The following is a 14,293-nucleotide window of genomic DNA, read 5'->3' as shown; positions in this document are numbered from 1 at the left end:
TTAAACAGAAAAAAACAAGTGCATGCCAGGACTCATGACAAAATGTTAAACAGTTATAATAATAAACAACAGTCTGATTTATGTAAAAAATAAACCAACGAAAAAAACAACATTGGTGAACATGACCAAAGACTTCCACTAAATTACAGGCTTGGGACTAGTCAAAATAATTATGACGTCTGGCAAGGCTATTTTTTTTTCTGGGACGCCTTCCTAGGAGGCGTCCCAGAAAAAAGAAAAATAGCCTTGTCAGACGTCATAATTATTTGGACTAGCTTGGAGCTAGGGACAGACACATACAGAATGACCTCTCTACCTCCAATATAAACATAAAAACAAACTATGAAAATCATTTGATCAAGTCTGGACTCTTTAGTTTGATTGAAAGAACAATAAGAGTGCACAGGCTGAAATTAGTCGTCTGCTTTACTATTGATATTATGTTGAAAGTCCCAACTATAAAGCTTTACTACAACTATCACACAAACTTAAAATTATCCAAGAAATGAGGTCAAGGTCATATAAACCAATCAAGAAAGATATGTACACCTTTCAATCATTCAATACACTTAATATAGTGAACTATTGCTTATAGTTTCTAAGAAAAAGACATAACCAATGAAACAAAAAAATTACCAATGACCCATTAAAATAATACAAATATAGTTGACCTATTGCTTATAGTTCTAAGAAAAATTGACCAAAACACCAAAAAAAACTTAACATTGAGCAATGAACCATGAAAATGGGGTCAAGGTCAAATAAAACCAGTCAGAATGACATGCATATCATAACATATTTCCATACACCAAATATAGTTGATCTATTGCATATAGTATTAGAAAAAAAGAGCAAAACTCAAAAACTTAACTTTGACCACTGAACTATGAAAATAAGGTCAAGGTCAGATGACACCTGCCAGTTGGACACCTTGTACACCTTTCAATCATTCCATACACCAAATATAGTAGACCTATTGCATACAGTACAAGAAAAACAGACCAAACACAATAACCTGCTTCGCTGAGCACAGCTTGATACACACGCAGAGGTCCAACCCTGAATGGTTGGGGCAAAAATGGACACAATATTCAAGCTTGATATAGGTCTGAATTTGGATTGTAATTAAGTATTTGACATACAAGTTTCTGAATAATTGTAGTCAAAGAACTTGATATTGGTTATATGAATTGAATTTATATTCAATTAAAGATTTCTTGCTGTTGTGCAATACTAAGTAAATCTGTTGTCGGACTATAAACAAATAAAATTCAAAAAATTCTAGAGAAGCTTGCATCAAAATATAAACCATTCATCAAAGTTTCATAAGAATTGCTGAAAGAATTTTTAAGTTTATGTCTGATATGTTGACGTTCAGATGAACAATGGTTTACCATAACACAGGCGTATAAAAACTTAACTATAACCACTGAACCATGAAAATGAAGTCAAGATCAAAAGACACCTGCCAGTTGGACATGTTCACCTTACAATCCTTCCATACACCAAATATACTAGACCTATCACTTATAGTATCTGAGATATGGACTTGACCACCAAAACTCAACCTTGCTCACCGATCCATGAAATGAGGTCAAGGTCAAGTGAAATTTGTCTGGCAGCCATGCACCTTGCAAGGTACGCACATACCAAATACAGTTATCCTGTTACTCATAATAAGAGAGAAATAAACATTACAACTAGAGGCTCTCAAGAGCCTGTATCGCTCACCTGACTCTACTTGGGTTTTTGAAATCATACAAAAAAAAGATAGTTTGGCTACAAATTAACAACACTTGGCCATCATTAGGAAAGGAGCATTCATGCTATGTTTGGTTTCATTCAATTCCGTGGTTCTCTAGAAGAAGACTTTTGTATGCATTTTCCATAGTCTTTTGTTAAACTAAGCCCCTTGCTAGCGGCCATCTTGGATGATGGATTGGCTACGAAGTAACAACACTTGTTCAGCATCTCATCATCATCAGGAACATTCATACTATATGTTTGGTTTAATTCCATTCAGTGGTTCTCTAAAGAAAGAAATTTGTTTGTATTTCCCATAGGGTCCTATGTTAAACTAAGTCCCCCCACTGGCGGCCATTTTGGATGTTGGATTGGCGACAAAGTAACAGCACTTGGTAAGCATCTCATTAGGAACATTCATGCTATGTTTGGTTTCATTCCATTCAGTGGTTCTCTAAAAGAAGTCATTTGTATGCATTTCTTGTAGGGTCCTATGTTAAACTAAGTCCCCCCTGGAGGCCATCTTGGATGATGGATCGACTAAAAAGTAACAACACTTGGTCGGCACCTCATAAGGAATATTCATACTATGTTCGGTTTCATTCCATTCTGTGGTTCTCTTAAAGAAGTCATTTGTATGCATTTCCCGTAGAGACCTATGTTAAACTAAGTCCCCTGCTGGCGGCCATCTTGGATGATGGATCGGCTACAAAGTAACAACACTTGGTCAGCACCTCATAAGGAACAATCAGTGGTTCTCTAGAAGAAGTTCAAAATGTAAAAAGTTTACTTATGTTGCCCATTCTCTTGTTTTCTATACATTAGTTTGTGGACTTAGTTGTCTTTTTGTTAATTTTTGTTTGGTCAAATCTACCTCTCATTAGAATATTAAAACATTGAATGTTTATGCAATTTTGATAACTATTTAATTGCAAAAACTTAAAATTTCATTTGTTGTTAGATTTTCCCTACCAACAGTCTTTTTTTCTTCTTTAATTTTGATAGATGATCATAGATGGCAGTGCATTAACAAATACTGATGCAGGATACAAATTAAATCAATGAAGAGTCGTTTATGTCAAGGTTCCACAGGGTCACTGTAATATTTGTCACTAGATGCTTAACATTCCTGAATTAAACCATCATGGCTTAGTATACTATTGACATGCTGAATGTAGTGTTAGTTGTGGTATCTGTATGTTACAGAGCACAAGGTTTTTGGCCAAATTTGTCAAGGCAGATGAAAGTATTGAGAGAAATATAGAGATCAAAAATTTTATTAGACATATAATATATGTTAAATAGAAAATATGCAGTGAACAAAAGACAATGCTAAGATTCAGATAAACTATTTCATACAATTTTAAGTGAAATAATATATAGAACTCCATCTGCATTTATACAATGTATCAGGAACTTTAGAGTGAGATATGTCAGATTCATATATTCAAAGCATACATAAAATATACACATACAGAAAGTTCTTTTTAACTTTCTACCATATTGTTATCCTCATTGACAGATATGTAGTTTTTATGTACTGAAAAAAAAATTCTGAAACATTTTTAAAGTTTAATTAAAAAATATACCTGAACTTAGTTACTTTTTTATAAATTGTTTTTAATAATTTTCATACCTTCAGATGTCAAAGGGAAAACTGTTTTTGTGAATAAAACAAACTTATTGAAAATATGTTGGAGGTGCTAGCTTTGATGACCTTCAGAAAATATTGGGTCATTCATATTTGTTTTTATATTTCACAAAAAACTTAAATTTGCATGAATCTTATACAAAATCTAAAAAAGTTTTCTACAATGTCAAGTTTCCAAGCTCATATCTTCCTCCTTGCAAAAATTTAAACTTATGAAATAAGCATTTGACCTATAATGGTTTACTTATACAAAATGTGACTTGGATGGAGAGTTGTCTCATTGGCACTCATACTAAATCTTCTTATATTTATGATCATTTATATATAAGGGTAGTAATGCCCTTTAACGTCAGGCTGTTACCGTAAGCGTCAAATTGATTAAAATTTTACCGTGATTCGTCTTAATAAGCTTATCCTCATTCGTCAGAGATCTCAAATTATTATCGTTACAGACATTTTTGGAAAAAAATGAACGGGATTCGTCAAAATCAGTCGATGCATTTATCGTCTAAAAGAAAAAGTACATTTTGTCACCATAAACCAAAAATTACTGTTAACGTCATTTGGCAAGAATTTTTTGCCGTTATTGGTCATGAAGGTACCCCCATTACGACTCTCATATATGATATGAAAGATGACAATTTTGATATATTTAATCAGTGAACATCTACCTGAAGAGTGAATAACTTTTTTTATTATTATGTAAAACAGCTAAAATGTACTAAAATATGAATATTGCATATTTCACACTTCACAGTTCTTATTTATTTCCATATTTGATACAATCTATGCAAATTAAAGAACCATGGTACAATCAATCTTTGCTGATATTAAGGAGTCTTCAATACAGGGAGAAAATCCTGCACTCAGAAGCGGACATAAGCTGGCCCCTAAACAAAAATGTGTACTAGTTCAGTAAAAATTAGCATCATTCTTAAATCCAAAACATATAATTGAACTTAGGTTTGGTTGTTGTCTCTTTGACTCATTCCGAATTTCCATTTTCAATTTTCTAATTATAAAGCACACAAGACTAACCCATTAGAATCAGATAAACAGATGTGCTAGAGTCATTTGTTTAATGGATGTGCATGAGTCAGGTGCTACATGAGTTAGGTGTTCAATAGATATACACGAGTTAGGTGTTTGGTAGAGGTGCATGAGTTAGGTGTTTGGTAGAGGTGCATGAGTTAGGTGTTTGGTAGAGGTGCATGAGTCAGGTGTTTGGTAGAGGTGCATGAGTCAGGTGTTTAATAGATGTGCATAAGTAAGGTGTCCAATAGGTGTGCATGAGTTAGGTGTTCAATAGGTGTGCATGAGTCAAATAGATATAAAAAGATACATGTTTAATAGACATGCATGAGTCAGGGGTTCAAAAGATGTGCATGAGTAACATGTTCAATAGATGTGCATGGGTCAAGTGTTCAATAGGTGTGTATGAGTCAAGTGTTCAATAGATGTGCATGGGTCAGGTGTTCAATACATGATTTAGGTGTTTAATAAATGCGCATGAGTTAGGTGTTCAATAGATGTGCACGAGTTAGGTGTTAAATAGGTGTGCATGATTTAGGTGTTTATTAGGTGTGCATGAGTTAGGTGTTAAGAAGTTGTGAATGAGTCACATGTTTAATAGAAGTGAATGCATATGAGCATAAAAAGATTGAAAGTTTTTATTGTAGACTAGACCAAAGAAATTGGGTATAACCCTATTTTTATCATATAACATAGCTGTACTATTTACTAAACTGGAAGCCAATTTTACAATAGTAAAAAGATGAAGCAAACTTTACTATGATTACACAAAACTTTCTCCATTTTACATTCCTGGTGAAACAGCAGTTTTATAGCATAAAAAATAATCAACAATACATTTCTGTTCATCTAAAAGTCTCATGTCTTTGAAAGCAAGCTACCATTAAGGAACATCAATTCTCATATCCTGAATTGAATGTCTGCAAAATATCTTATGTTTGTAGAAAATTCAAGCTGGTGCATAATAACACTGATGAATACTCTTTGTTATCTGTGAGGAGCTGATAAAGCTTCTACTATCCAAGGATCAGATTTAGAACCTTCTCTAAACTCATCTTTAGTTAATCTACCATCTTTATTCTGAAAGGCAACACAAACAAGTTAAGGTAATATTTTTTTTATAGTTGTCTCCCCTTTCCTATACTAAAATTCTACATGAATTAATTCATACTTAAAAAATAAAATACGGGAAAAAAATAACCTTGAAGTTCTGACCTGCATTTTTATTGTAAATATTAATAGTGATAAATTGTGATTAAATTTCATAAAAATCAACACATCAGATCCATCTGATTGAAAGTTAAGTTAGAGAATGGTAACGGAAAATTCAGCAATGTTTTCCTCTTATAAAGGAGAATAGTCATTTGTCATTTCAGGGCCTTTCATAGCTGACTATACGGTATGGGCTTTGCTCATTGTTGAAGGCCGTACAGTGACCTATAGTTGTTAATTTCTGTGTCATTTGGTCTTTTGTGGAGAATTGTCTCATTGGCAATCATACCACATCTTCTTTTTTATATAACTCAAATTAGTATAAACTACTTCTGCAAAATTCAAAATTGATACACGTTTTGTGGAGAGTTGTCTCATTGGCAATCATACATCTTTTTTTTCATATAACTCCAATCAGTAAAAATTACTTCTCCAAAATTCAAACTTGATATATGTTTTGTGGTAATAAGCAACTTGTGTATAAGTTTTAAAACATTTGGTTGAAGCAAATTGAAGTTAGAGAATGGAAAAGAAAAAATACTACAATTTTCCATGTATAAAGAATATAACTCCAGATAGTGAAAGTGATGCCATCCAAAATTAAACTTGATCTGTTTTGGGTTGTAATTAGCGTTGAGTATAAGTTTAATAATATTTGGTTGAGTCAAACTAAAGTTAAAGAATGGAAAAATTTTGGGAAATATGTATGAAGTTATGAACAATGGTATGACTTAAAGCCCAGTAGTCAACACTTCGGTGTTGACATGATATCAATAATGTGGTCATTTTTATAAATTTCCTGTTTCCCAAACTTTAAATTTTTGAAAAAACTAAGGATTTTCTTATTCCAGGCATAGATTACCTTAGCCGTATTTGGCACAACGTTTTGGAATTTTGGATCCTCAATGCTCTTCAACTTTGTACTTGTTTGGCTTTATAAATATTTTGATATGAGCGACACTGATGAGTCTTATGTAGACGAAACGCGCGTCTGGCGTACAAACTTATAATCCTGGTACCTTTGATAACTATTAATGCCCCACCCCAGGGGCGAGAGCATAACATTTTTATAGCAAATGATTAAAAGAAATACATATCTAATTATAGTGTATAGATAATTAAAGCTAGTCAAAACATAACAATATTCCATTTTGTTGCAAGTACAGACATTAACAGAAAAGAAAACTTAAAAGATAACCTTTATTGTTTACATCTTTGTCCATTGGTCTTTGGTCTCTAAGGATAGTTGTCTCAGAGGCAATCATACAATATCTCTTTATTTTGATATCTTAGGAGAATAAGTGAAACACAACACGTTAAGAAAATATCATGGAATTGCAACTGTCTATAATTGATAACTGGACCTTGTTATGATAAATATATAATACAGAATTTATAGATGCCCCCTTACCATGATTACATCGATTACACGGAGGACGTTATTCGTGACAATGATAATCCTAACAATTACTGTAAAGAAATCTTCTAATGGTCTGTACATCATTAGACAACTTAATGTAATGGATCATTAGTAATTTAACCTTGTCAGGGATATACCATAATCAATCATGGACCAGACGGGAGAATGGAATTATGTCAGATTTATTGAAAATTTGGCAACATTATTGATGTAGGCTTTTAGAGCTACACTTATTGTGCCAACAGATTACTATTTATAAATAATAAACTTTCAACAGAGAGATATATTGCCTCTGTGTAACATGTTATCCAAATCTCAACACATGATGGCGCCACCAAAGCAGTCAAACATTTGAGATAAGTCTTTTTTCTGCATCTCTTATCTTGAATGAGACCAAAAATCAACTTTTACTATAAAGCTTACATTGTACGCATTGTGTCACTAAATGTGGCTATGGTTTTCAAAATGATATTATTAAAAAAGTTCTAGATATATAAATGTCTTTAAGAAAGTTATTGAAAATATTTCTCAACTAGTCTTAAATAAAATCTAATGTGATAAATCAATTCTTTGTTGGAAAAATATCATGATATCATTGATGAAAGTTGCCTGAATTTAGTATAACATCTTTCTTGAATGATTAAAGGGTGTGCCCCTAACCCCTTTCCCATTCCTACATTGCCCTTGTTGGCATCTTAATTTACATGCTATGACAAAAAGTTTTATTTTTACTCTAGTAACATACCACATCCATCTGAGCAAAAATCTTCTCCACACGTTTCAGTGGTGTGTCTTCCTCTTCTGGTAGATCTATTAAATTACCCACCATACTATATATAGCATCAACGATATTGACCATCTCGTCCTTGGTAATATAGCCATCATTGTCAAGGTCATACAAACTGAAAGCCCCTACAAAATACACAATCTCTATTGTTTTAATCTATTAGCAACTTTTAAAGAAATAAGACAACTTTTAAATAATTGACATGTATTGTTGCCCTCTAAATCTTTTTGATCATTTTTGTTGTTGGATTGCTGTCTCATATACTCCACGACCACATCTTCTTAATTCATTACCACCTCTGTGGCCTTATGGTAGCATGTTTGCCTCAGTCTAATTCAAACTAAAGACTGTTAAATAGGTATTTGCTGCCTCTCTTAGCAAACAGGATTAAGAGGTAAGGATAAAGACTAGTCAGATCAGAGTAACAATAATGTGTCTGGGTAGGATGATATGTCTACCTTAACAGACTATTACCTTGTGAACTAGTATATCAAAAATCAGTGTGTTAGTCAAGTACAAATCAGGGTTAATATTCATATCATATATAACTAACATGTTCTCGTCCTGAAAATGCATTTTTTTTAATTCAAATCTACATCACTCTATTAAATATGTTTGCTTTTTGTTCTTCATACTTGGCTTAAGAATAGAAACACTTAAAACCATGTTAGACATATTTCATAGAAAAATACGCCCAAATTCATCTGACTACAAAAATAATGATGTCTATTTTCTTGAGAAGAAAAATCAAGAAATCTGTAGAACAAAGCATACAGTGTATCAGGCTGGAAATCTCTGTTGAGTCCTGAGGCAGTCCTGAGGCAGTCAATTATATTTTCTGTTTGACTTGGAAGAAAAATCTATTATGAAATGTCTGTACCTTAATTGTGTTTTAAGATGTACATAATTTTACCAGTGGCTAAATATCTGTTATAATGACATAGTCAATATAAACATATAAATAGCATCTTTTGAGATTTCAAACAGAGTGCAATTGGTAACATTTCCTTCTTAAAAAAAAACAGACCAAAGAATTGTGCTGTGTAATACATTTGATACAAATAACATTCGTTTTGTTTTTTTGTTTATTTTTTAAATCATTTTTGAAAAGAGAAAAAACTGCAAACATAATTGTTTGAGTCAAAGTAAATAGATTTTGTTTTAAATTCATGTCTCGTAATTTTTTTTGATTTGATGCAATAAAAACAAGAGGCTCTCAAGAGCCTGAATCGCTCACCTTAATTCTTTTGGTTAAATCTCTCATCAATGATTATTTTGGCTTTTCAATTTATTTAAATGTTTTTTGGATCGTCTTATTTTCTTCAAAAGCCAAAAAAAATAATCATTTTCTCCTATGTTCTATTTTAGCCATAGGAGCTATGTTTCTTGACATACAAGGAAATAAAATATAAAATTTATACTAAATACTCTGAAACTCATTTAGCCTAAGTTTGGCTGAAATTGATACAGCAGTTTCAAAGGAGAAGATTTTTTAAAGTAAGTCAACATGATGAACAAATTGTGAAAAAAGTCTTTAAAGGGCAATAACTCCTTAAGGGGTCAATTGACAATTTTGGTCAAATTGACTTACTTGAAGATCTTACTTTGCTGAACATTATTGCTGTTTACAGTTTATTTCTATCTATAATTATATTCAAGATAATAAACAAAAACAGCAAAATTTCCTTAAAATTATCAATTCAGGGGCAGCAACCCAACAACAGGTTGTCTGATTCATCTGAAAATTTCAGGGCAGATAGATCTTGACCTGATAAACAATATTACCCGACGTCAGATTTGCTCTAAATGCTTTGGTTTTTGAGTTATAAGCCAAAAACTGCATTTGACCCCTATGTTCTATTTTTAGCAATGGCGACCATGTTTGTTAATAGATCATAACTTTGGATACAATTTACAAACTACATACCCTAAGGAACATTCAGTTAAAGTTTGGAAGTATTTGGCCCAGTAGTTTCAGAGGAGAAGATTTTTGTAAAAGATTACTAAGATTTACGAAAAATGGTTAAAAATTGACTATAAAGGGCAATAACTCCTAAAGGGGTCAACTGACCATTTCCGTCATGTTGACTTATTTGTAAATCTTACTTTGCTGAACATTATTTCTGTTTACAGTTTATCTCTATCTATAATAATATTCAAGATAATAACCAAAAACAGCAAAATTTCCTTAAAATTACCAATTCAGGGGCAGCAACCCAACAACAGGTTGTATGATTCATCTGAAAATTTCAGGGCAGATAGATCTTGATCTGATAAACAATACTACCCCATGTCAGATTTGCTCTAAATGCTTTGGTTTTTGAGTTATAAGCCAAAAACTGCATTTGACCCCTATGTTCTATTTTTAGCAATGGCGACCATGTCTGTTGATAGATCATAACTTCGGATACAATTTACAAACTAGATACCCTAAGAAACATTCAATTAAAGTTTGGAAGTATTTGGCCCAGTAGTTTCAGAGGAGAAGATTTTTGTAAAAGATTACTAAGATTTACGAAAAATGGTTAAAAATTGACTATAAAGGGCAATAACTCCTAAAGGGGTCAACTGACCATTTCCGTCATGTTGACTTATTTGTAAATCTTACTTTGCTGAACATTATTCCTGTTTACAGTTTATCTCTATCTATAATAATATTCAAGATAATAACCAAAAACAGCAAAATTTCCTTAAAATTACCAATTCAGGGGCAGCAACCCAACAACGGGTAGTCTGATTCATCTGAAAATTTCAGGGCAGATAGATCTTGACCTGATAAACAATATTACCCCTGTCAGATTTGCTCTAAATGCTTTGGTTTTTGAGTTATAAGCCAAAAACTGCATTTGACCCCTATGTTCTATTTTTAGCAATGGCGACCATGTTTGTTGATAGATCAAAACTTCGGATACAATTTATAAATTAGATACCCTAAGGAACATTCAATTAAAGTTTGAAAGTATTTGGCCCAGTAGTTTTAGAGGAGAAGATTCTTGAAATAGATTACGACGACAGACGACGGACGATGACGGACACCAAGTGATGGCATAGAGCTAAAAATGAAATGAAGTGAAAACTGAAAATTCCTTAAAATCATATTTATTGCTATTTAAATTTTTGCCTTAATCTTTGTGATTTAAACGTCATAAGTCAAAGTCATTGAAACTGCTTAAGGAAAATGGTCATATAGATAATGATTATCCATGGTCCTTCATACGTATATTGTCAGTCATTTTGGTACAAAAGAACAACATTTTACTCAAGGCCAAAGGTTAACTCAGGCACTTCAATGTGACTTTGACAGCAATACAAGAGCTGTTCCTTTTCTTTCTTGTGTTTTTTTGCTGTGTATATACTGATTTTGTGTTATATCAATACCCCTTATCCTTTCTCTTCTCTTCTCTTCTTTTATACTTATATTTAATTTGTATTTAGCTTGTTTGCTTTAATTTAAGGGGCAGGGGAGAAGTTATTTGTACTATGCACTGATATTTATTATAGATTAAAGACAGCATAAACATATAATTAGGAGGAATTCTCTCCTTCAATCTGTTTTTAAATGACAGATTAAAAATGTATAACATAAGGCAAATCAAATTTGACAATACAAAAATACAGAAATAAATGGGGAATGTGTCCATCTGTCGGGGACACAGTTGATGCCCCTGTTGCATATTATATTAAGTTATAAAGGGACATAACTGAAGAACGATAAAGTGACGCTTGATCTGATTTTTACCGTAATATGTATTGTGTATAAGTTTTCATGTTATGATTGAGGCAAACCTTAGAGAACAGAAAATTTGAGAGTAATTTTTCCATTTGCAAAGAGCCATAACTCTAGAACAGTAAAAGTGACACCACCAAAATTCAAATTTGATCTGTGTTTTGTGGTAAAAAGTTTGATCCATTCCATCTGCCATTAAAAGTGAAACATTGAAGGCTCTTAAAAGACAATCCAGCCGAAGACTTCTAATGATGCACATTATAAATCAATAGAACAATGCCTTCATGCTGAAACAACATTTATAATGATCATATACTAAACACTCAATCATTTAAACTAGATGTCACCATTAGACTTTACAAGAAATGAATGTCATTCTATAAGATAATATCACTATCAGGGTTATAGATCAAAACTACTTCATTTTAGTATATTTCTCAAATTTTAACTTCTCTAAATTCATCATCTGAACATTAATTAGAAATTTGTCCACTAAGGTCAATTTACAAAATATCAAATGGCGAGTTTAATCAGGAGTAACCAACAATGTAAGAAAAGTACAACCTTCTGCTGTTTGTATAATTCTTTTTATACCAATCATTAAAATACAGCAAATATGCGTAATATAAGATTATAATCCTATGGCAACAAATATTTATTATCGGTAAGCTGATGTAGAAAAATATTTTTTATAAAGATAAAAACAAATTCCTTCAAGAAATCAACGACTTTTACAAAGTTATTGATTGACTTTTAATTTTTTCTGATTAAAGCAGGAATTATCTTCCACGCTATGCAAGGATTATGGGGAGAAACATTGGTGATAATGATGTTTTATCGTAGTGATGAGGTCGCTGAAACGAACAAGGACAACGTAATCAGGTGTAAATAGAAGATTTTATGACACTTTGCCATCACGATCTCATCAATACTCATCTTCATGACAAATTAGATGGTAAAAAACAAGAATATATTGTTTTCATAAATTTTCATAATGATCAATAACAAAAAAAACAAAATATTTTGATTTCTTCTGGGAATGTAAATTTTTCATTATTTAATTTTTACTTTAGGTTCATTTATACTTAAGTTTTTTTTTCTTCCTGTCAATTTGTCACAAAAAAAACCACTTTTTTCTCATTTTTCGCTCCCAAAGATGTAGAAAAGTTCTGTCAACAATACATTTTCTTGACTTTGTAAAAGTTTATTTCATCATATTTATATATACATTTTTTTTTAAAGCATGATTAAAGTTCTAAATATGCTAAAGGTGTCTTATTGATATAAAGAGCCACCTCTATAAAATGTTTAAATCCATCAACACTTAAATCTATTAGCCTGAGTATACAGACCGTTTTTGCCTGGGCTAGGAAGTTATATTAGTGTCCTAATCTAATTTTCTGACCGATAATGGATCCAGGAAATGAAATTTCCACACTCCATTCTATGAAATATGTAGTAATGGGAACAGTTATTAGTTTCTATAGAGTTGGCAATCAGATTGTGTTAGACAACTAATTTTGTGGTCATATACAAATGGTCGGCTACGATTTTTACTTGTATAATCACAGTATAATAACTAATCTAAAAGAGCAAGCTGCAAATAAATGAAGTTTTAACATGGAAAATGATTCATGTCGATTATCTAATGAAAATGATGTAATATTTCATTGTATATGCCCTTTTTTAATTCATTCTTGTGCTAGCATGTGTTTGCCTCTTTTATATTGTACTGTTTTGAGTTATAATTATGATTCAAAACTATAGATTTTATTCTATAAGGTTTTTCTTGGCAATGTTATAAATGAAGGTAATTATTTGTTTTTTGCAAATGAACCATTTTCACCTCCATTCATTAAAACATTGATCCTTTGGCATTATAAGTTTAGTTTCTATTTATTAAATCAAGTCCTTTTCTTGAAAGTTTAATAAAAATATAATTTCCTCCAATTTACAATTTATGATGTCAAGGGTTGTCTACAAGGGGTATAGGGGAAGGGTTAAGATCTCAAAAACATGTTTAACCCTGCCACATTTTTTAGCCTGTCCCAAGTCAGGAGCCTCTGGCCTTTGTTAGTCTTGCATGATTTTTAATTATAGTTTCTTTTACATATTTCAGAGTTTAGTATGATGTCCATTATCACTGAACTAGTATACATATTCGTTTATGGGCCAGCTGAAGGACTCCTCTGGGTGCTGGATTTTCTTGCTGCATTGAAGACCTATTGGTTGCCTTCGACTGTTATCTGCTCTTTGGTCAGGTTGTTGTCTCTTTGACACATTACCCTTTTCTGTTCTCAATTTTACAAAAATGATTGATCACATAAGTCTATAACAATGGCAATTCCAGGTCTGGTCTACCCCTGGACATTTAATTCCAGGTCTGGTCTACCCCTGGACATTTAATTGTACTCCCATCTTTACCAGGTCTGGTCTACCCCTGGACATTTAATTGTACTCCCTAACAAAAATTATGGCAATTCCAGGTCTGGTCTACCCCTGGACATTTAATTCCAGGTCTGGTCTACCCCTGGCCATTTAACTGTACTCCCATCTTTACCAGGTCTGGTCTACCCCTGGACATTTAATTTTACTTCCTAACAATGGCAATTCCAGGTCTGGTCTACCCCTGGACATTTAATTCCAGGTCTGGTCTACACCTGGCCATTTAATTCCTGGTCTGGTCTACCCCTGGCCATTTAATCCCAGGTCTGGTCTACC

The 14,293-nt window shown here is 32.4% G+C and overlaps 1 protein-coding gene across 4 annotated transcripts in view; it reads right to left on the bottom strand.

The window, feature by feature from the left end:
• Positions 1–3,006: 3,006 nt before the first annotated feature.
• The window catches only part of LOC139510100 (neuronal calcium sensor 1-like), a 65,274-nt gene continuing 53,987 nt past the window's right edge, over positions 3,007–14,293 (bottom strand). For all 4 annotated transcript variants that reach the window (XM_071296351.1, XM_071296353.1, XM_071296354.1 and 1 more), the window contains 2 exons: positions 7,804–7,970; positions 3,007–5,506 (listed from right to left, as the gene is read on the bottom strand). In XM_071296351.1, coding sequence (XP_071152452.1) covers positions 5,414–5,506; positions 7,804–7,970 — 260 coding nt within the window. In that variant the 3' untranslated portion in view covers positions 3,007–5,413. The remainder of the gene's footprint in view (positions 5,507–7,803; positions 7,971–14,293) is intronic.

Source organism: Mytilus edulis, chromosome 2, assembly GCF_963676685.1.
Source record: "Mytilus edulis chromosome 2, xbMytEdul2.2, whole genome shotgun sequence".
Lineage (NCBI taxonomy): Eukaryota > Metazoa > Mollusca > Bivalvia > Mytilida > Mytilidae > Mytilus > Mytilus edulis.
The sequence above is the reverse complement of the archived record's forward strand: the minus strand, read 5'-3'. Positions and strand labels throughout refer to the sequence as shown.